This window comes from Neolamprologus brichardi, chromosome 13 (genome assembly GCF_056152115.1).
Source record: "Neolamprologus brichardi isolate AB-2024 chromosome 13, ASM5615211v1, whole genome shotgun sequence".
In the NCBI taxonomy this organism is placed as follows: Eukaryota; Metazoa; Chordata; class Actinopteri; order Cichliformes; family Cichlidae; genus Neolamprologus; species Neolamprologus brichardi.
The window spans coordinates 31,692,763-31,715,470 of NC_142116.1; the positions used below are offsets into that span (position 1 = coordinate 31,692,763).

General features: G+C 60.4%; 1 protein-coding gene across 1 annotated transcript in view; it reads right to left on the reverse strand.

Annotated features, from left to right (window-relative positions):
- Positions 1 to 12,515, reverse strand: part of LOC148100058 (uncharacterized) — a 39,168-nt gene extending 26,653 nt beyond the window's left edge. Inside the window, exons 1-8 of the mRNA XM_087849787.1 lie at positions 12,501 to 12,515; positions 10,582 to 10,842; positions 6,034 to 6,467; positions 5,219 to 5,904; positions 3,783 to 4,477; positions 2,983 to 3,401; positions 2,305 to 2,616; positions 814 to 939 (exon numbers count right to left, since the gene is read on the reverse strand). Of these exons, the coding sequence (XP_087705913.1) occupies positions 814 to 939; positions 2,305 to 2,616; positions 2,983 to 3,401; positions 3,783 to 4,477; positions 5,219 to 5,904; positions 6,034 to 6,467; positions 10,582 to 10,842; positions 12,501 to 12,515 (2,948 nt within the window). The remainder of the gene's footprint in view (positions 1 to 813; positions 940 to 2,304; positions 2,617 to 2,982; positions 3,402 to 3,782; positions 4,478 to 5,218; positions 5,905 to 6,033; positions 6,468 to 10,581; positions 10,843 to 12,500) is intronic.
- Positions 12,516 to 22,708: the final 10,193 nt, after the last annotated feature.

Below are 22,708 nucleotides of genomic sequence, written 5' to 3' on the forward strand. Positions count from 1 at the left end.
GGACCGGGCCGCCTGGCCACCGTTTGTGCGGGTGTCCGCTCCCCAGACTCCGAAAGCCTTGCCAGCCCTTGTGATCGGGTGGCACCGCCCACCAGACGTTTGAAAGAAAGAAGAAAAAACCCAGACCGGGCCGCCTGGCCACCCTTTGTGCGGGTGTCCGCTCCCCAGGCTCCGAATGCCTTGCCAGCCCTTGTGATCGGGTGGCACCGCCCACCAGACGTGTGAAAGAAAGAAGAAAAGAAGAAAAATCCCGGACCGGGCCGCCTGGCCACCCTTTGTGTGGGTGTCCGCTCCCCAGGCTCCGAAAGCCTTGCCAGCCCTTGTGATCGGGTGACACCGCCCACCAGGTGTGTGAAAAAAAGAAGAAAAAACCCGGACCGGGCCGCCTTTCCACCCTTTGTGCGGGTGACCACTCCCTAGGCTCTTAAAGCCTTGCCAGCCCTTGTGATCGGGTGACACCGCCCACCAGGCGTGTGAAAGAAGAAAAGAAGAAAAAACCCGGACCGGGCCGCCTGGCCACCCTTTGTGCGGTTGTCCGCTCCCAGGCTCCGAAAGCCTCTCCAGCCATTGTGATCGGGTGGTAACGCCCACCAGGCGTGTGAAAAAAAGAAGAAAAGAACCAGACCGGGCCACCTTTCCACACTTTGTGTGGGTGTCCACTCGCCAGGCTCCGAAAACCTTGCCAGGCTTTGTGATCGGGTGGCACCGCCCACCAGACGTGTGAAAAAAAGAAGAAAAGGCGAAAAAACCCAGTCCGGGCCGTCTGGCCACCCTTTGTGCGGGTGTCCGCTCCCCAGGCTCCGAAAGCCTTGCCAGCCCTTGTGATCGGGTGGCACCGCCCACCATGCGTGTGAAAGAAAGAAGAAAAAACCCGGACCGGGCCGGCTGGCCACTCTTTGTGCGGGAGTCCGCTCCCCAGGCTCCGAAAGCCTTGCCAGCCTTTGTGATTGGGTGACACCGCCCACCAGGCGTGTGAAAGAAAGAAGAAAAGAAGAAAAAACCCGGACCGGGCCGACTGGCCACCCTTTGTGCGGGTGTCCGCTCCCCAGGCTCCGAATGCCTTGCCAGCCCTTGTGATCGGGTGGCACCGCCCACCAGACGTTTGAAAGAAAGAAGAAAAAACCCGGACCGGGCCGCCTGGCCACCCTTTGTGCGGGTGTCCGCTCCCCAGGCTCCGAAAGCCTTGCCAGCCCTTGTGATCGGGTGGCACCGCCCACCAGGCGTGTGAAAGAAAGAAGAAAAGAAGAAAAATCCCGGACCGGGCCGCCTGGCCACCCTTTGTGTGGGTGTCCGCTCCCCAGGCTCCGAAAGCCTTGCCAGCCCTTGTGATCGGGTGACACCGCCCACCAGGTGTGTGAAAAAAAGAAGAAAAAACCCGGACCGGGCCGCCTTTCCACCCTTTGTGCGGGTGACCCCTCCCTAGGCTCTTAAAGCCTTGCCAGCCCTTGTGATCGGGTGGCACCGCCCACCAGACGTTTGAAAGAAAGAAGAAAAAACCCGGACCGGGACTCCTGGCCACCCTTTGTGCGGGTGTCCGCTCCCCAGGCTCCGAAAGCCTTGCCAGCCCTTGTGATCGGGTGGCACCGCCCACCAGACGTTTGAAAGAAAGAAGAAAAAACCCGGACCGGGCCGCCTGGCCACCCTTTGTGCGGGTGTCAACTACCCAGGCTCCCAAAGCCTTGCCAGCCCTTTGATCGGGTGGCACCGTCCACCAGGCGTGTGAAAGAAAGGAGAAAAAACCCAGTCCGGGCCGCCTGGCAACCCTTTGTGCGGGTGTTCGCTCGCCAGGCTCCGAAAGCCTTGCCAGCCCTTGTGATCGGGTGGCACCGCCCACCAGGCGTGTGAAAGAAAGAAGAAAAGAAGAAAAATCCCGGACCGGTCCGCCTGGCCACCCTTTGTGTGGGTGTCCGCTCCCCAGGCTCCGAAAGCCTTGCCAGCCCTTGTGATCGGGTGACACCGCCCACCAGGTGTGTGAAAAAAAGAAGAAAAAACCCGGACCGGGCCGCCTTTCCACCCTTTGTGCGGGTGACCACTCCCTAGGCTCTTAAAGCCTTGCCAGCCCTTGTGATCGGGTGACACCGCCCACCAGGCGTGTGAAAGAAAAAAGAAAAAACCCGGACCGGGCCACCTGGCCACCGTTTGTGCGGGTTTCCGCTCCCCATGCTCCGAAAGCCTTGCCAGCCCTTGTGATCGGGTGGCACCGCCCTCCAGGTGTGTGAAAGAAAGAAGAAAAAACCCGGACCGGACCGCCTGGCCAACGTTTGTGCGGGTGTCCGCTCCCCAGGCTCCGAAAGCCTTGCCAGCCCTTGTGATCGGGTGGCACCGCCCACCAGGCGTGTGAAAGAAAGAAGAAAAAAAACGGACTGGGCCGCCTGGCCACCGTTTGTGCGGGTGTCCGCTCCCCAGGCTCCGAAAGCCTTGCCAGCCCTTGTGATCGGGTGGCACCGCCCACCAGGTGTGTGAAAGAAAGAAGAAAAAAAACGGACTGGGCCGCCTGGCCACCCTTTGTGCGGGTGTCCGCTCCCCAGGCTCCGAAAGCCTTGCCAGCCCTTGTGATCGGGTGGCACCGCCCACCAGACGTTTGAAAGAAAGAAGAAAAAACCCGGACCGGACCGCCTGGCCACCCTTTGTGCGGGTGTCCGCTCCCCAGGCTCCGAATGCCTTGCCAGCCCTTGTGATCGGGTGGCACCGCCCACCAGACGTTTGAAAGAAAGAAGAAAAAACCCGGACCGGGACTCCTGGCCACCCTTTGTGCGGGTGTCCGCTCCCCAGGCTCCGAAAGCCTTGCCAGCCCTTGTGATCGGGTGGCACCGCCCACCAGACGTTTGAAAGAAAGAAGAAAAAACCCGGACCGGGCCGCCTGGCCACCCTTTGTGCGGGTGTCAACTACCCAGGCTCCCAAAGCCTTGCCAGCCCTTGTGATCGGGTGACACCGTCCACCAGGCGTGTGAAAGAAAGGAGAAAAAACCCAGTCCGGGCCGCCTGGCAACCCTTTGTGCGGGTGTTCGCTCGCCAGGCTCCGAAAGCCTTGCCAGCCCTTGTGATCGGGTGGCACCGCCCACCAGGCGTGTGAAAGAAAGAAGAAAAGAAGAAAAATCCCGGACCGGGCCGCCTGGCCACCCTTTGTGTGGGTGTCCGCTCCCCAGGCTCCGAAAGCCTTGCCAGCCCTTGTGATCGGGTGACACCGCCCACCAGGTGTGTGAAAAAAAGAAGAAAAAACCCGGACCGGGCCGCCTTTCCACCCTTTGTGCGGGTGACCGCTCCCCAGGCTCCGAAAGCCTTGCCAGCCCTTGTGATCGGGTGACACCGCCCACCAGGCGTGTGAAAGAAAAAAGAAAAAACCCGGACCGGGCCGCCTGGCAACCCTTTGTGCGGGTGTCCGCTCCCCAGGCTCCGAAAGCCTTGCCATTCCTTGTGATGGGGTGGCACCGCCCACCAGGCGTGTGAAAGGAAGAAGAAAAAAAGAAAAAACCCGGACCGGGCCACCTGGCCACCGTTTGTGCGGGTTTCCGCTCCCCATGCTCCGAAAGCCTTGCCAGCCCTTGTGATCGGGTGGCACCGCCCTCCAGGTGTGTGAAAGAAAGAAGAAAAAACCCGGACCGGGCCGCCTGGCCACCCTTTGTGCGGGTGTCCGCTCCCCAGGCTCCGAAAGCCTTGCCAGCCTTTGTGATTGGGTGACACCGCCCACCAGGCGTGTGAAGAAAGAAGAAAAGAAGAAAAAACCCGGACCGGGCCGCCTGGCCACCGTTTGTGCGGGTGTCCGCTCCCCAGGCTCCGAAAACCTTGCCAGCCCTTGTGATCGGGTGGCACCGCCCACCAGGTGTGTGAAAGAAAGAAGAAAAAAAACGGACTGGGCCGCCTGGCCACCCTTTGTGCGGGTGTCCGCTCCCCAGGCTCCGAAAGCCTAACCAGCCCTTGTGATCGGGTGACACCGCCCACCAGGCGTGTGAAAGAAAGAAGAAAAGAAGAAAAAACCCGGACCGGGCCGCCTGGCCACCCTTTGTGCGGGTGTCCGCTCCCCAGGCTCCGAAAGCCTTGCCAGCCCTTGTGATCGGGTGGCACCGCCCACCAGACGTTTGAAAGAAAGAAGAAAAAACCCGGACCGGACCGCCTGGCCACCCTTTGTGCGGGTGTCCGCTCCCCAGGCTCCGAATGCCTTGCCAGCCCTTGTGATCGGGTGGCACCGCCCACCAGACGTTTGAAAGAAAGAAGAAAAAACCCGGACCGGGACTCCTGGCCACCCTTTGTGCGGGTGTCCGCTCCCCAGGCTCCGAAAGCCTTGCCAGCCCTTGTGATCGGGTGGCACCGCCCACCAGACGTTTGAAAGAAAGAAGAAAAAACCCGGACCGGGCCGCCTGGCCACCCTTTGTGCGGGTGTCAACTACCCAGGCTCCCAAAGCCTTGCCAGCCCTTGTGATCGGGTGACACCGTCCACCAGGCGTGTGAAAGAAAGGAGAAAAAACCCAGTCCGGGCCGCCTGGCAACCCTTTGTGCGGGTGTTCGCTCGCCAGGCTCCGAAAGCCTTGCCAGCCCTTGTGATCGGGTGGCACCGCCCACCAGGCGTGTGAAAGAAAGAAGAAAAGAAGAAAAATCCCGGACCGGGCCGCCTGGCCACCCTTTGTGTGGGTGTCCGCTCCCCAGGCTCCGAAAGCCTTGCCAGCCCTTGTGATCGGGTTACACCGCCCACCAGGTGTGTGAAAAAAAGAAGAAAAAACCCGGACCGGGCCGCCTTTCCAACCTTTGTGCGGGTGACCACTCCCTAGGCTCTTAAAGCCTTGCCAGCCCTTGTGATCGGGTGACACCGCCCACCAGGCGTGTGAAAGAAAAAAGAAAAAACCCGGACGGGGCCGCCTGGCAACCCTTTGTGCGGGTGTCCGCTCCCCAGGCTCCGAAAGCCTTGCCATTCCTTGTGATGGGGTGGCACCGCCCACCAGGCGTGTGAAAGGAAGAAGAAAAAAAGAAAAAACCCGGACCGGGCCACCTGGCCACCGTTTGTGCGGGTTTCCGCTCCCCATGCTCCGAAAGCCTTGCCAGCCCTTGTGATCGGGTGGCACCGCCCTCCAGGTGTGTGAAAGAAAGAAGAAAAAACCCGGACCGGGCCGCCTGGCCACCCTTTGTGCGGGTGTCCGCTCCCCAGGCTCCGAAAGCCTTGCCAGCCTTTGTGATTGGGTGACACCGCCCACCAGGCGTGTGAAGAAAGAAGAAAAGAAGAAAAAACCCGGACCGGGCCGCCTGGCCACCGTTTGTGCGGGTGTCCGCTCCCCAGGCTCCGAAAGCCTTGCCAGCCCTTGTGATCGGGTGGCACCGCCCACCAGGCGTGTGAAAGAAAGAAGAAAAAAAACGGACTGGGCCGCCTGGCCACCGTTTGTGCGGGTGTCCGCTCCCCAGGCTCCGAAAGCCTTGCCAGCCCTTGTGATCGGGTGGCACCGCCCACCAGGTGTGTGAAAGAAAGAAGAAAAAAAACGGACTGGGCCGCCTGGCCACCCTTTGTGCGGGTGTCCGCTCCCCAGGCTCCGAAAGCCTTGCCAGCCCTTGTGATCGGGTGGCACCGCCCACCAGACGTTTGAAAGAAAGAAGAAAAAACCCAGACCGGGCCGCCTGGCCACCCTTTGTGCGGGTGTCCGCTCCCCAGGCTCCGAAAGCCTTGCCATTCCTTGTGATGGGGTGGCACCGCCCACCAGGCGTGTGAAAGGAAGAAGAAAAAAAGAAAAAACCCGGACCGGGCCACCTGGCCACCGTTTGTGCGGGTTTCCGCTCCCCATGCTCCGAAAGCCTTGCCAGCCCTTGTGATCGGGTGGCACCGCCCTCCAGGTGTGTGAAAGAAAGAAGAAAAAACCCGGACCGGGCCGCCTGGCCACCCTTTGTGCGGGTGTCCGCTCCCCAGGCTCCGAAAGCCTTGCCAGCCTTTGTGATAGGGTGACACCGCCCACCAGGCGTGTGAAGAAAGAAGAAAAGAAGAAAAAACCCGGACCGGGCCGCCTGGCCACCGTTTGTGCCGGTGTCCGCTCCCCAGGCTCCGAAAGCCTTGCCAGCCCTTGTGATCGGGTGGCACCGCCCACCAGGCGTGTGAAAGAAAGAAGAAAAAAAACGGACTGGGCCGCCTGGCCACCGTTTGTGCGGGTGTCCGCTCCCCAGGCTCCGAAAGCCTTGCCAGCCCTTGTGATCGGGTGGCACCGCCCACCAGGTGTGTGAAAGAAAGAAGAAAAAAAACGGACTGGGCCGCCTGGCCACCCTTTGTGCGGGTGTCCGCTCCCCAGGCTCCGAAAGCCTTGCCAACCCTTGTGATCGGGTGGCACCGCCCACCAGACGTTTGAAAGAAAGAAGAAAAAACCCAGACCGGGCCGCCTGGCCACCCTTTGTGCGGGTGTCCGCTCCCCAGGCTCCGAATGCCTTGCCAGCCCTTGTGATCGGGTGGCACCGCCCACCAGACGTTTGAAAGAAAGAAGAAAAAACCCGGACCGGGCCGCCTGGCCACCCTTTGTGCGGGTGTCAACTACCCAGGCTCCCAAAGCCTTGCCAGCCCTTGTGATCGGGTGGCACCGTCCACCAGGCGTGTGAAAGAAAGGAGAAAAAACCCAGTCCGGGCCGCCTGGCAACCCTTTGTGCGGGTGTTCGCTCGCCAGGCTCCGAAAGCCTTGCCAGCCCTTGTGATCGGGTGACACCGCCCACCAGGTGTGTGAAAAAAAGAAGAAAAATCCCGGACCGGGCCGCCTGGCCACCCTTTGTGTGGGTGTCCGCTCCCCAGGCTCCGAAAGCCTTGCCAGCCCTTGTGATCGGGTGACACCGCCCACCAGGTGTGTGAAAAAAAGAAGAAAAAACCCGGACCGGGCCGCCTTTCCACCCTTTGTGCGGGTGACCACTCCCTAGGCTCTTAAAGCCTTGCCAGCCCTTGTGATCGGGTGACACCGCCCACCAGGCGTGTGAAAGAAATAAGAAAAAACCCGGACCGGGCCGCCTGGCAACCCTTTGTGCGGGTGTCCGCTCCCCAGGCTCCGAAAGCCTTGCCATTCCTTGTGATGGGGTGGCACCGCCCACCAGGCGTGTGAAAGGAAGAAGAAAAAAAGAAAAAACCCGGACCGGGCCACCTGGCCACCGTTTGTGCGGGTTTCCGCTCCCCATGCTCCGAAAGCCTTGCCAGCCCTTGTGATCGGGTGGCACCGCCCTCCAGGTGTGTGAAAGAAAGAAGAAAAAACCCGGACCGGGCCGCCTGGCCACCCTTTGTGCGGGTGTCCGCTCCCCAGGCTCCGAAAGCCTTGCCAGCCTTTGTGATTGGGTGACACCGCCCACCAGGCGTGTGAAGAAAGAAGAAAAGAAGAAAAAACCCGGACCGGGCCGCGTGGCCACCGTTTGTGCGGGTGTCCGCTCCCCAGGCTCCGAAAGCCTTGCCAGCCTTTGTGATCGGGTGACACCGCCCACCAGGCGTGTGAAGAAAGAAGAAAAGAAGAAAAAACCCGGACCGGGCCGCCTGGCCACCGTTTGTGCGGGTGTCCGCTCCCCAGGCTCCGAAAGCCTTGCCAGCCCTTGTGATCGGGTGGCACCGCCAACCAGGCGTGTGAAAGAAAAAAGAAAAAAAACGGACTGGGCCGCCTGGCCACCGTTTGTGCGGGTGTCCGCTCCCCAGGCTCCGAAAGCCTTGCCAGCCCTTGTGATCGGGTGGCACCGCCCACCAGGTGTGTGAAAGAAAGAAGAAAAAAAACGGACTGGGCCGCCTGGCCACCCTTTGTGCGGGTGTCCGCTCCCCAGGCTCCGAAAGCCTTGCCAGCCCTTGTGATCGGGTGGCACCGCCCACCAGACGTTTGAAAGAAAGAAGAAAAAACCCAGACCGGGCCACCTGGCCACCCTTTGTGCGGGTGTCCGCTCCCCAGGCTCCGAATGCCTTGCCAGCCCTTGTGATCGGGTGGCACCGCCCACCAGACGTTTGAAAGAAAGAAGAAAAAACCCGGACCGGGACTCCTGGCCACCCTTTGTGCGGGTGTCCGCTTCCCAGGCTCCGAAAGCCTTGCCAGCCCTTGTGATCGGGTGGAACCGCCCACCAGACGTTTGAAAGAAAGAAGAAAAAACCCGGACCGGGCCGCCTGGCCACCCTTTGTGCGGGTGTACACTACCCAGGCTCCCAAAGCCTTGCCAGCCCTTGTGATCGGGTGGCACCGTCAACCAGGCGTGTGAAAGAAAGGAGAAAAAACCCAGTCCGGGCCGCCTGGCAACCCTTTGTGCGGGTGTTCGCTCGCCAGGCTCCGAAAGCCTTGCCAGCCCTTGTGATCGGGTGGCACCGCCCACCAGGCGTGTGAAAGAAAGAAGAAAAGAAGAAAAATCCCGGACCGGGCCGCCTGGCCACCCTTTGTGTGGGTGTCCGCTCCCCAGGCTCCGAAAGCCTTGCCAGCCCTTGTGATCGGGTGACACCGCCCACCAGGTGTGTGAAAAAAAGAAGAAAAAACCCGGACCGGGCCGCCTTTCCACCCTTTGTGCGGGTGACCACTCCCTAGTCTCTTAAAGCCTTGCCAGCCCTTGTGATCGGGTGACACCGCCCACCAGGCGTGTGAAAGAAAAAAGAAAAAACCCGGACCGGGCCGCCTTGCAACCCTTTGTGCGGGTGTCCGCTCCCCAGGCTCCGAAAGCCTTGCCATTCCTTGTGATGGGGTGGCACCGCCCACCAGGCGTGTGAAAGGAAGAAGAAAAAAAAAGAAAAAACCCGGACCGGGCCACCTGGCCACCGTTTGTGCGGGTGTCCGCTCCCCATGCTCCGAAAGCCTTGCCAGCCCTTGTGATCTGGTGGCACCGCCCACCAGGCATTTTTAAGAAAGAAGAAAAGAAGAAAAAACCCGGACCGGGCCGCCTGGCCACCGTTTGTGCGGGTGTCCGCTCCCCAGGCTCCGAAAACCTTGCCAGCCCTTTTGATCGGGTGGCACCACCCACCAGGCGTGTCAAACAAGGAAAAAAAAAACGGACCGGGCCGCCTGGCCACCCTTTATGCGGGTGTCCGCTCCCCAGGCTCCGAAAGCCTTGCCAGTCCTTGTGATTGGGTGGCACCGCCCACCAGGCGTGTGAAAGAAAGAAGAAGAAAAAAAAAAAACCGGACCGGGCCGCCTGGCCACCGTTTGTGCGGGTGTCCGCTCCCCAGACTCCGAAAGCCTTGCCAGCCCTTGTGATCGGGTGGCACCGCCCACCAGGCTTTTTTAAGAAAGAAGAACAGAAGAAAAAACCCGGACCGGGCCGACTGGCCACCCATTGTGTGGGTGTCCGCTCCCCAGGCTCCGAAAACCTTGCCAGCCCTTGTGATCGGGTGACACCGCCCACAAGGCGTGTGAAAGAAAAGAAGAAAAAACCCGGACCGGGCCGACTGGCCACCCATTGTGTGGGTGTCCGCTCCCCAGGCTCCATAAGCCTTGCCAGCCATTTTGATCGGGTGCCACCGCCCACCAGGCGTGTCAAAGAAGGAAAAAAAAAACGGACCGGGCCGCCTGGCCACCCTTTATGCGGGTGTCCACTCCCCAGGCTCCGAAAGCCTTGCCAGTCCTTGTGATGGGGTGGCACCGCCCATTAGGCATGTGAAAGAAAGAAGAAAATAAGAAAAAACCCGGACCGGGCCGCCTGGCCACCGTTTGTGCGGGTGTCCGCTCCCCAGGCTCCGAAAGCCTTGCCAGCCCTTGTGATCGGGTGGCACCGCCCACCAGACGTTTGAAAGAAAGAAGAAAAAACCCAGACCGGGCCGCCTGGCCACCCTTTGTGCGGGTGTCCGCTCCCCAGGCTCCGAATGCCTTGCCAGCCCTTGTGATCGGGTGGCACCGCCCACCAGACGTTTGAAAGAAAGAAGAAAAAACCCGGACCGGGACTCCTGGCCACCCTTTGTGCGGGTGTCCGCTCCCCAGGCTCCGAAAGCCTTTCCAGCCCTTGTGATCGGGTGGCACCGCCCACCAGACGTTTAAAAGAAAGAAGAAAAAACCCGGACCGGGCCGCCTGGCCACCCTTTGTGCGGGTGTCAACTACCCAGGCTCCCAAAGCCTTGCCAGCCCTTGTGATCGGGTGGCACCGTCCACCAGGCGTGTGAAAGAAAGGAGAAAAAACCCAGTCCGGGCCGCCTGGCAACCCTTTGTGCGGGTGTTCGCTAGCCAGGCTCCGAAAGCCTTGCCAGCCCTTGTGATCGGGTGGCACCGCCCACCAGGCGTGTGAAAGAAAGAAGAAAAGAAGAAAAATCCCGGACCGGGCCGCCTGGCCACCCTTTGTGTGGGTGTCCGCTCCCCAGGCTCCGAAAGCCTTGCCAGCCCTTGTGATCGGGTGACACCGCCCACCAGGTGTGTGAAAAAAAGAAGAAAAAACCCGGACCGGGCCGCCTTTCCACCCTTTGTGCGGGTGACCACTCCCTAGGCTCTTAAAGCCTTGCCAGCCCTTGTGATCGGGTGACACCGCCCACCAGGCGTGTGAAAGAAAAAAGAAAAAACCCGGACCGGGCCGCCTTGCAACCCTTTGTGCGGGTGTCCGCTGCCCAGGCTCCGAAAGCCTTGCCATTCCTTGTGATGGGGTGGCACCGCCCACCAGGCGTGTGAAAGGAAGAAGAAAAAAAAGAAAAAACCCGGACCGGGCCACCTGGCCACCGTTTGTGCGGGTGTCCGCTCCCCATGCTCCGAAAGCCTTGCCAGCCCTTGTGATCAGGTGACACCGCCCACCAGGCGTGTGAAAGAAAGAAGAAAAAACCCGGACTGGGCCGCCTGGCCACCCTTTGTGCGGGTGTCCGCTCCCCAGGCTCCGAAAGCCTTGCCAGCCCTTGTGATCGGGTGGCACCGCCCACCAGGCATTTTTAAGAAAGAAGAAAAGAAGAAAAAACCCGGACCGGGCCGCCTGGCCACCCTTTGTGCGGGTGTCAACTACCCAGGCTCCCAAAGCCTTGCCAGCCCTTGTGATCGGGTGGCACCGTCCACCAGGCGTGTGAAAGAAAGGAGAAAAAACCCACTCCGGGCAGCCTGGCAACCCTTTGTGCGGGTGTTCGCTAGCCAGGCTCCGAAAGCCTTGCCAGCCCTTGTGATCGGGTGGCACCGCCCACCAGGCGTGTGAAAGAAAGAAGAAAAGAAGAAAAATCCCGGACCGGGCCGCCTGGCCACCCTTTGTGTGGGTGTCCGCTCCCCAGGCTCCGAAAGCCTTGCCAGCCCTTGTGATCGGGTGACACCGCCCACCAGGTGTGTGAAAAAAAGAAGAAAAAACCCGGACCGGGCCGCCTTTCCACCCTTTGTGCGGGTGACCACTCCCTAGGCTCTTAAAGCCTTGCCAGCCCTTGTGATCGGGTGACACCGCCCACCAGGCGTGTGAAAGGAAGAAGAAAAAAAAGAAAAAACCCGGACCGGGCCACCTGGCCACCGTTTGTGCGGGTGTCCGCTCCCCATGCTCCGAAAGCCTTGCCAGCCCTTGTGATCAGGTGACACCGCCCACCAGGCGTGTGAAAGAAAGAAGAAAAAACCCGGACTGGGCCGCCTGGCCACCCTTTGTGCAGGTGTCCGCTCCCCAGGCTCCGAAAGCCTTGCCAGCCCTTGTGATCGGGTGGCACCGCCCACCAGGCATTTTTAAGAAAGAAGAAAAGAAGAAAAAACCCGGACCGGGCCGCCTGGCCACCGTTTGTGCGGGTGTCCGCTCCCCAGGCTCCGAAAACCTTGCCAGCCCTTGTGATCGGGTGGCACCACCCACCAGGCGTGTCAAACAAGGAAAAAAAAAACGGACCGGGCCGCCTGGCCACCCTTTATGCGGGTGTCCGCTCCCCAGGCTCCGAAAGCCTTGCCAGTCCTTGTGATTGGGTGGCACCGCCCACCAGGCGTGTGAAAGAAAGAAGAAAAGAAGAAAAAACCCGGACCGGGCCGCCTGGCCACCGTTTGTGCGGGTGTCCGCTCCCCAGACTCCGAAAGCCTTGCCAGCCCTTGTGATCGGGTGGCACCGCCCACCAGGCGTGTGAAAGAAAGAAGAAAAAACCCGGACCGGGCCGCCTGGCCACCGTTTGTGTCGGTGTCCGCTCCCCAGGCTCCGAAAGCCTTGCCAGCCCTTGTGATCGGGTGGCATCGCCCACCAGGCGTGTGAAAGAAAGAAGAAAGAACCCGGACCAGGCCGGCTGGCCACTCTTTGTGCGGGTGTCCGCTCCCCAGGCTCCGAAAGCCTTGCCAGCCCTAGTGATCGGGTGGCACCGCCCACCAGGCGTGTGAAAAAAAGAAGAAAAAAACCGGTCCGGCCGCCTGGCCACCCTTTGTGCGGGTGTCCGTTCCCCAGGCTCCGAAAGCCTTGCCAGGCCTTGTGATCGGGTGGCACCGCCCACCAGGCGTGTGAAAAAAAGAAGAAAAAACCCGGACCGGTCCGCCTCGCCACTCTTTGTGCGGGTGTCCGCTCCCCAGGCTCCGAAAGCCTTGCCAGCCCTTGTGATCGGGTGGCACCGCCAACCAGGCTTTTTTAAGAAAGAAGAAAAGAAGAAAAAACCCGGACCGGGCAGCCTGGCCACCCTTTGTGCGGGTGTCCGCTCCCCAGGCTCCGACAGCCTCTCCAGCCATTGTGATCGGGTGGCACCGCCCAACAGGCGTGTGAAAAAAAAAAGAAAAAAAACAGAACGGGCCACCTTTCCACACTTTGTGCGGGTGTCGGAAAACTTGCCAGCCCTTGTGATCGGGTGACACCGCCCACAAGGCGTGTGAAAGAAAAGAAGAAAAAACCCGGACCGGGCCGACTGGCCACCCATTGTGTGGGTGTCCGCTCCCCAGGCTCCATAAGCCTTGCCAGCCATTGTGATCGGGTGCCACCGCCCACCAGGCGTGTCAAAGAAGGAAAAAAAAAACGGACCGGGCCGCCTGGCCACCCTTTATGCGGGTGTCCGCTCCCCAGGCTCCGAAAGCCTTGCCAGTCCTTGTGATGGGGTGGCACCGCCCATTAGGCATGTGAAAGAAAGAAGAAAATAAGAAAAAACCCGGACCGGGCCGCCTGGCCACCGTTTGTGCGGGTGTCCGCTCCCCAGGCTCTGAAAGCCTTGCCAGCCCTTGTGATCGGGTGGCACCGCCCACCAGACGTTTGAAAGAAAGAAGAAAAAACCCAGACCGGGCCGCCTGGCCACCCTTTGTGCGGGTGTCCGCTCCCCAGGCTCCGAAAGCCTTGCCATTCCTTGTGATGGGGTGGCACCGCCCACCAGGCGTGTGAAAGAAAGAAGAAAAAAAAGAAAAAACCCGGACCGGGCCACCTGGCCACCGTTTGTGCGGGTGTCCGCTCCCCATGCTCCGAAAGCCTTGCCAGCCCTTGTGATCAGGTGACACCGCCCACCAGGCGTGTGAAAGAAAGAAGAAAAAACCCGGACTGGGCCGCCTGGCCACCCTTTGTGCGGGTGTCCGCTCCCCAGGCTCCGAAAGCCTTGCCAGCCCTTGTGATCGGGTGGCACCGCCCACCAGGCATTTTTAAGAAAGAAGAAAAGAAGAAAAAACCCGGACCGGGCCGCCTGGCCACCGTTTGTGCGGGTGTCCGCTCCCCAAGCTCCGAAAACCTTGCCAGCCCTTGTGATCGGGTGGCACCACCCACCAGGCGTGTCAAACAAGGAAAAAAAAACCGGACCGGGCCGCCTGGCCACCCTTTATGCGGGTGTCCGCTCCCCAGGCTCCGAAAGCCTTGCCAGTCCTTGTGATTGGGTGGCACCGCCCACCAGGCGTGTGAAAAAAAGAAGAAAAAAACCAGTCCGGCCGCCTGGCCACCCTTTGTGCGGGTGTCCGTTCCCCAGGCTCCGAAAGCCTTGCCAGGCCTTGTGATCGGGTGGCACCGCCCACCAGGCGTGTGAAAAAAAGAAGAAAAAACCCGGACCGGTCCGCCTCGCCACTCTTTGTGCGGGTGTCCGCTCCCCAGGCTCCGAAAGCCTTGCCAGCCCTTGTGATCGGGTGGCACCGCCAACCAGGCTTTTTTAAGAAAGAAGAAAAGAAGAAAAAACCCGGACCGGGCAGCCTGGCCACCCTTTGTGCGGGTGTCCGCTCCCCAGGCTCCGACAGCCTCTCCAGACATTGTGATCGGGTGGCACCGCCCAACAGGCGTGTGAAAGAAAGAAGAAAAAAAACGGACTGGGCCGCCTGGCCACCCTTTGTGCGGGTGTCCGCTCCCCAGGCTCCGAAAGCCTTGCCAGCCCTTGTGATCGGGTGGCACCGCCCACCAGACGTTTGAAAGAAAGAAGAAAAAACCCAGACCGGGCCACCTGGCCACCCTTTGTGCGGGTGTCCGCTCCCCAGGCTCCGAATGCCTTGCCAGCCCTTGTGATCGGGTGGCACCGCCCACCAGACGTTTGAAAGAAAGAAGAAAAAACCCGGACCGGGACTCCTGGCCACCCTTTGTGCGGGTGTCCGCTCCCCAGGCTCCGAAAGCCTTGCCAGCCCTTGTGATCGGGTGGAACCGCCCACCAGACGTTTGAAAGAAAGAAGAAAAAACCCGGACCGGGCCGCCTGGCCACCCTTTGTGCGGGTGTACACTACCCAGGCTCCCAAAGCCTTGCCAGCCCTTGTGATCGGGTGGCACCGTCAACCAGGCGTGTGAAAGAAAGGAGAAAAAACCCAGTCCGGGCCGCCTGGCAACCCTTTGTGCGGGTGTTCGCTCGCCAGGCTCCGAAAGCCTTGCCAGCCCTTGTGATCGGGTGGCACCGCCCACCAGGCGTGTGAAAGAAAGAAGAAAAGAAGAAAAATCCCGGACCGGGCCGCCTGGCCACCCTTTGTGTGGGTGTCCGCTCCCCAGGCTCCGAAAGCCTTGCCAGCCCTTGTGATCGGGTGACACCGCCCACCAGGTGTGTGAAAAAAAGAAGAAAAAACCCGGACCGGGCCGCCTTTCCACCCTTTGTGCGGGTGACCACTCCCTAGTCTCTTAAAGCCTTGCCAGCCCTTGTGATCGGGTGACACCGCCCACCAGGCGTGTGAAAGAAAAAAGAAAAAACCCGGACCGGGCCGCCTTGCAACCCTTTGTGCGGGTGTCCGCTCCCCAGGCTCCGAAAGCCTTGCCATTCCTTGTGATGGGGTGGCACCGCCCACCAGGCGTGTGAAAGGAAGAAGAAAAAAAAAGAAAAAACCCGGACCGGGCCACCTGGCCACCGTTTGTGCGGGTGTCCGCTCCCCATGCTCCGAAAGCCTTGCCAGCCCTTGTGATCTGGTGGCACCGCCCACCAGGCATTTTTAAGAAAGAAGAAAAGAAGAAAAAACCCGGACCGGGCCGCCTGGCCACCGTTTGTGCGGGTGTCCGCTCCCCAGGCTCCGAAAACCTTGCCAGCCCTTTTGATCGGGTGGCACCACCCACCAGGCGTGTCAAACAAGGAAAAAAAAAACGGACCGGGCCGCCTGGCCACCCTTTATGCGGGTGTCCGCTCCCCAGGCTCCGAAAGCCTTGCCAGTCCTTGTGATTGGGTGGCACCGCCCACCAGGCGTGTGAAAGAAAGAAGAAGAAAAAAAAAAAACCGGACCGGGCCGCCTGGCCACCGTTTGTGCGGGTGTCCGCTCCCCAGACTCCGAAAGCCTTGCCAGCCCTTGTGATCGGGTGGCACCGCCCACCAGGCTTTTTTAAGAAAGAAGAACAGAAGAAAAAACCCGGACCGGGCCGACTGGCCACCCATTGTGTGGGTGTCCGCTCCCCAGGCTCCGAAAACCTTGCCAGCCCTTGTGATCGGGTGACACCGCCCACAAGGCGTGTGAAAGAAAAGAAGAAAAAACCCGGACCGGGCCGACTGGCCACCCATTGTGTGGGTGTCCGCTCCCCAGGCTCCATAAGCCTTGCCAGCCATTTTGATCGGGTGCCACCGCCCACCAGGCGTGTCAAAGAAGGAAAAAAAAAACGGACCGGGCCGCCTGGCCACCCTTTATGCGGGTGTCCACTCCCCAGGCTCCGAAAGCCTTGCCAGTCCTTGTGATGGGGTGGCACCGCCCATTAGGCATGTGAAAGAAAGAAGAAAATAAGAAAAAACCCGGACCGGGCCGCCTGGCCACCGTTTGTGCGGGTGTCCGCTCCCCAGGCTCCGAAAGCCTTGCCAGCCCTTGTGATCGGGTGGCACCGCCCACCAGACGTTTGAAAGAAAGAAGAAAAAACCCAGACCGGGCCGCCTGGCCACCCTTTGTGCGGGTGTCCGCTCCCCAGGCTCCGAATGCCTTGCCAGCCCTTGTGATCGGGTGGCACCGCCCACCAGACGTTTGAAAGAAAGAAGAAAAAACCCGGACCGGGACTCCTGGCCACCCTTTGTGCGGGTGTCCGCTCCCCAGGCTCCGAAAGCCTTTCCAGCCCTTGTGATCGGGTGGCACCGCCCACCAGACGTTTAAAAGAAAGAAGAAAAAACCCGGACCGGGCCGCCTGGCCACCCTTTGTGCGGGTGTCAACTACCCAGGCTCCCAAAGCCTTGCCAGCCCTTGTGATCGGGTGGCACCGTCCACCAGGCGTGTGAAAGAAAGGAGAAAAAACCCAGTCCGGGCCGCCTGGCAACCCTTTGTGCGGGTGTTCGCTAGCCAGGCTCCGAAAGCCTTGCCAGCCCTTGTGATCGCGTGGCACCGCCCACCAGGCGTGTGAAAGAAAGAAGAAAAGAAGAAAAATCCCGGACCGGGCCGCCTGGCCACCCTTTGTGTGGGTGTCCGCTCCCCAGGCTCCGAAAGCCTTGCCAGCCCTTGTGATCGGGTGACACCGCCCACCAGGTGTGTGAAAAAAAGAAGAAAAAACCCGGACCGGGCCGCCTTTCCACCCTTTGTGCGGGTGACCACTCCCTAGGCTCTTAAAGCCTTGCCAGCCCTTGTGATCGGGTGACACCGCCCACCAGGCGTGTGAAAGAAAAAAGAAAAAACCCGGACCGGGCCGCCTTGCAACCCTTTGTGCGGGTGTCCGCTGCCCAGGCTCCGAAAGCCTTGCCATTCCTTGTGATGGGGTGGCACCGCCCACCAGGCGTGTGAAAGGAAGAAGAAAAAAAAGAAAAAACCCGGACCGGGCCACCTGGCCACCGTTTGTGCGGGTGTCCGCTCCCCATGCTCCGAAAGCCTTGCCAGCCCTTGTGATCAGGTGACACCGCCCACCAGGCGTGTGAAAGAAAGAAGAAAAAACCCGGACTGGGCCGCCTGGCCACCCTTTGTGCGGGTGTCCGCTCCCCAGGCTCCGAAAGCCTTGCCAGCCCTTGTGATCGGGTGGCACCGCCCACCAGGCATTTTTAAGAAAGAAGAAAAGAAGAAAAAACCCGGACCGGGCCGCCTGGCCACCCTTTGTGCGGGTGTCAACTACCCAGGCTCCCAAAGCCTTGCCAGCCCTTGTGATCGGGTGGCACCGTCCACCAGGCGTGTGAAAGAAAGGAGAAAAAACCCACTCCGGGCAGCCTGGCAACCCTTTGTGCGGGTGTTCGCTAGCCAGGCTCCGAAAGCCTTGCCAGCCCTTGTGATCGGGTGGCACCGCCCACCAGGCGTGTGAAAGAAAGAAGAAAAGAAGAAAAATCCCGGACCGGGCCGCCTGGCCACCCTTTGTGTGGGTGTCCGCTCCCCAGGCTCCGAAAGCCTTGCCAGCCCTTGTGATCGGGTGACACCGCCCACCAGGTGTGTGAAAAAAAGAAGAAAAAACCCGGACCGGGCCGCCTTTCCACCCTTTGTGCGGGTGACCACTCCCTAGGCTCTTAAAGCCTTGCCAGCCCTTGTGATCGGGTGACACCGCCCACCAGGCGTGTGAAAGGAAGAAGAAAAAAAAGAAAAAACCCGGACCGGGCCACCTGGCCACCGTTTGTGCGGGTGTCCGCTCCCCATGCTCCGAAAGCCTTGCCAGCCCTTGTGATCAGGTGACACCGCCCACCAGGCGTGTGAAAGAAAGAAGAAAAAACCCGGACTGGGCCGCCTGGCCACCCTTTGTGCAGGTGTCCGCTCCCCAGGCTCCGAAAGCCTTGCCAGCCCTTGTGATCGGGTGGCACCGCCCACCAGGCATTTTTAAGAAAGAAGAAAAGAAGAAAAAACCCGGACCGGGCCGCCTGGCCACCGTTTGTGCGGGTGTCCGCTCCCCAGGCTCCGAAAACCTTGCCAGCCCTTGTGATCGGGTGGCACCACCCACCAGGCGTGTCAAACAAGGAAAAAAAAAACGGACCGGGCCGCCTGGCCACCCTTTATGCGGGTGTCCGCTCCCCAGGCTCCGAAAGCCTTGCCAGTCCTTGTGATTGGGTGGCACCGCCCACCAGGCGTGTGAAAGAAAGAAGAAAAGAAGAAAAAACCCGGACCGGGCCGCCTGGCCACCGTTTGTGCGGGTGTCCGCTCCCCAGACTCCGAAAGCCTTGCCAGCCCTTGTGATCGGGTGGCACCGCCCACCAGGCGTGTGAAAGAAAGAAGAAAAAACCCGGACCGGGCCGCCTGGCCACCGTTTGTGTCGGTGTCCGCTCCCCAGGCTCCGAAAGCCTTGCCAGCCCTTGTGATCGGGTGGCATCGCCCACCAGGCGTGTGAAAGAAAGAAGAAAGAACCCGGACCAGGCCGGCTGGCCACTCTTTGTGCGGGTGTCCGCTCCCCAGGCTCCGAAAGCCTTGCCAGCCCTAGTGATCGGGTGGCACCGCCCACCAGGCGTGTGAAAAAAAGAAGAAAAAAACCGGTCCGGCCGCCTGGCCACCCTTTGTGCGGGTGTCCGTTCCCCAGGCTCCGAAAGCCTTGCCAGGCCTTGTGATCGGGTGGCACCGCCCACCAGGCGTGTGAAAAAAAGAAGAAAAAACCCGGACCGGTCCGCCTCGCCACTCTTTGTGCGGGTGTCCGCTCCCCAGGCTCCGAAAGCCTTGCCAGCCCTTGTGATCGGGTGGCACCGCCAACCAGGCTTTTTTAAGAAAGAAGAAAAGAAGAAAAAACCCGGACCGGGCAGCCTGGCCACCCTTTGTGCGGGTGTCCGCTCCCCAGGCTCCGACAGCCTCTCCAGCCATTGTGATCGGGTGGCACCGCCCAACAGGCGTGTGAAAAAAAAAAGAAAAAAAACAGAACGGGCCACCTTTCCACACTTTGTGCGGGTGTCGGAAAACTTGCCAGCCCTTGTGATCGGGTGACACCGCCCACAAGGCGTGTGAAAGAAAAGAAGAAAAAACCCGGACCGGGCCGACTGGCCACCCATTGTGTGGGTGTCCGCTCCCCAGGCTCCATAAGCCTTGCCAGCCATTGTGATCGGGTGCCACCGCCCACCAGGCGTGTCAAAGAAGGAAAAAAAAAACGGACCGGGCCGCCTGGCCACCCTTTATGCGGGTGTCCGCTCCCCAGGCTCCGAAAGCCTTGCCAGTCCTTGTGATGGGGTGGCACCGCCCATTAGGCATGTGAAAGAAAGAAGAAAATAAGAAAAAACCCGGACCGGGCCGCCTGGCCACCGTTTGTGCGGGTGTCCGCTCCCCAGGCTCTGAAAGCCTTGCCAGCCCTTGTGATCGGGTGGCACCGCCCACCAGACGTTTGAAAGAAAGAAGAAAAAACCCAGACCGGGCCGCCTGGCCACCCTTTGTGCGGGTGTCCGCTCCCCAGGCTCCGAAAGCCTTGCCATTCCTTGTGATGGGGTGGCACCGCCCACCAGGCGTGTGAAAGAAAGAAGAAAAAAAAGAAAAAACCCGGACCGGGCCACCTGGCCACCGTTTGTGCGGGTGTCCGCTCCCCATGCTCCGAAAGCCTTGCCAGCCCTTGTGATCAGGTGACACCGCCCACCAGGCGTGTGAAAGAAAGAAGAAAAAACCCGGACTGGGCCGCCTGGCCACCCTTTGTGCGGGTGTCCGCTCCCCAGGCTCCGAAAGCCTTGCCAGCCCTTGTGATCGGGTGGCACCGCCCACCAGGCATTTTTAAGAAAGAAGAAAAGAAGAAAAAACCCGGACCGGGCCGCCTGGCCACCGTTTGTGCGGGTGTCCGCTCCCCAAGCTCCGAAAACCTTGCCAGCCCTTGTGATCGGGTGGCACCACCCACCAGGCGTGTCAAACAAGGAAAAAAAAACCGGACCGGGCCGCCTGGCCACCCTTTATGCGGGTGTCCGCTCCCCAGGCTCCGAAAGCCTTGCCAGTCCTTGTGATTGGGTGGCACCGCCCACCAGGCGTGTGAAAAAAAGAAGAAAAAAACCAGTCCGGCCGCCTGGCCACCCTTTGTGCGGGTGTCCGTTCCCCAGGCTCCGAAAGCCTTGCCAGGCCTTGTGATCGGGTGGCACCGCCCACCAGGCGTGTGAAAGAAAGAAGAAAGAACCCGGACCAGGCCGGCTGGCCACTCTTTGTGCGGGTGTCCGCTCCCCAGGCTCCGAAAGCCTTGCCAGCCCTAGTGATCGGGTGGCACCGCCCACCAGGCGTGTGAAAAAAAGAAGAAAAAAACCAGTCCGGCCGCCTGGCCACCCTTTGTGCGGGTGTCCGTTCCCCAGGCTCCGAAAGCCTTGCCAGGCCTTGTGATCGGGTGGCACCGCCCACCAGGCGTGTGAAAAAAAGAAGAAAAAACCCGGACCGGTCCGCCTCGCCACTCTTTGTGCGGGTGTCCGCTCCCCAGGCTCCGAAAGCCTTGCCAGCCCTTGTGATCGGGTGGCACCGCCAACCAGGCTTTTTTAAGAAAGAAGAAAAGACGAAAAAACCCGGACCGGGCAGCCTGGCCACCCTTTGTGCGGGTGTCCGCTCCCCAGGCTCCGACAGCCTCTCCAGCCATTGTGATCGGGTGGCACCGCCCACCAGGCGTGTGAAAAAAAAAAGAAAAAAAACAGAACGGCCCACCTTTCCACACTTTGTGCGGGTGTCCGCTCCCCAGGCTCCGAAAGCCTTGCCAGGCCTTGTGATCGGGTGGCACCGCCCACAAGGCGTGTGAAAAAAAGAAGTAAAAACCTGGACCGGGCCGCCTGGCCACTCTTTGTGCGGGTGTCCGCTCCCCAGGCTCCGAAAGCCTTGCCAGCCCTTGTGATCGGGTGGAACCGCCAACCAGGCTTTTTTAAGAAAGAAGAACAGAAGAAAAAACCCGGACCGGGCCGACTGGCCACCCATTGTGTGGGTGTCCGCTCCCCAGGCTCCGAAAAACTTGCCAGCCCTTGTGATCGGGTGACACCGCCCACAAGGCGTGTGAAAGAAAAGAAGAAAAAACCCGGACCGGGCCGACTGGCCACCCATTGTGTGGGTGTCCGCTCCCCAGGCTCCATAAGCCTTGCCAGCCATTGTGATCGGGTGCCACCGCCCACCAGGCGTGTCAAAGAAGGAAAAAAAAAACGGACCGGGCCGCCTGGCCACCCTTTATGCGGGTGTCCGCTCCCCAGGCTCCGAAAGCCTTGCCAGTCCTTGTGATAGGGTGGCACCGCCCATTAGGCATGTGAAAGAAAGAAGAAAATAAGAAAAAACCCGGACCGGGCCGCCTGGCCACCGTTTGTGCGGGTGTCCGCTCCCCAGGCTCCGAAAGCCTTGCCAGCCCTTGTGATCGGGTGGCACCGCCCACCAGGTGTGTGAAACAAAGAAGAAAAAACCCGCCTGGGCCGCCTGGCAACCCTTTGTGCGGGTGTCCGCTCCCCAGGCTCCGAAAGCCTTGCCAGCCCTTGTGATCGGGTGGCACCGCCCACCAGGCGTGTGAAAGAAAGAAGAAAAAACCCGGACTGGGCCGCCTGGCGACTCTTTGTGCGGGTGTCCGCTCCCCAGGCTCCGAAAGCCTTGCCAACCCTTGTGATCGGGTGGCACCGCCAACCAGGCTTTTTTAAGAAAGAAGAAAAGAAATAAAAACCCGGACCGGGCCGCCTGGCGACTCTTTGTGCGGGTGTTCGCTCCCCAGGCTCCGAAAGCCTTGCCAGCCCTTGTGATCGGGTGGCACCGCCAACCAGGCTTTTTTAAGAAAGAAGAAAAGAAATAAAAACCCGGACTGGGCCGCCTGGCGACTCTTTGTGCTGGTGTCCGCTCCCCAGGCTCCGAAAGCCTTGCCAGCCTTTGTGATTGGGTGACACCGCCCACCAGGCGTGTGAAAGAAAGAAGAAAAGAAGAAAAAACCCGGACCGGGCCGACTGGCCACTCTTTGTGCGGGTGTCCGCTCCCCAGGCTCCGAAAGCCTTGCCAGCCCTTGTGATCGGGTGACACCGCCCACCAGGCGTGTGAAAGAAAAGAAGAAAAAACCCGGACCGGGCCGCCTGGCCACTCTTTGTGCGGGTGTCCGCTCCCCAGGCTCCGAAAGCCTTGCCAGCCCTAGTGATCGGGTGGCACCGCCCACCAGGCGTGTGAAAAAAAGAAGAAAAAAACCAGTCCGGCCGCCTGGCCACCCTTTGTGCGGGTGTCCGTTCCCCAGGCTCCGAAAGCCTTGCCAGGCCTTGTGATCGGGTGGCACCGCCCACCAGGCGTGTGAAAAAAAGAAGAAAAAACCCGGACCGGTCCGCCTCGCCACTCTTTGTGCGGGTGTCCGCTCCCCAGGCTCCGAAAGCCTTGCCAGCCCTTGTGATCGGGTGGCACCGCCAACCAGGCTTTTTTAAGAAAGAAGAAAAGAAGAAAAAACCCGGACCGGGCAGCCTGGCCACCCTTTGTGCGGGTGTCCGCTCCCCAGGCTCCGACAGCCTCTCCAGCCATTGTGATCGGGTGGCACCGCCCACCAGGCGTGTGAAAAAAAAAAGAAAAAAAACAGAACGGCCCACCTTTCCACACTTTGTGCGGGTGTCCGCTCCCCAGGCTCCGAAAGCCTTGCCAGGCCTTGTGATCGGGTGGCATCGCCCACAAGGCGTGTGAAAAAAAGAAGTAAAAACCTGGACCGGGCCGCCTGGCCACTCTTTGTGCGGGTGTCCGCTCCCCAGGCTCCGAAAGCCTTGCCAGCC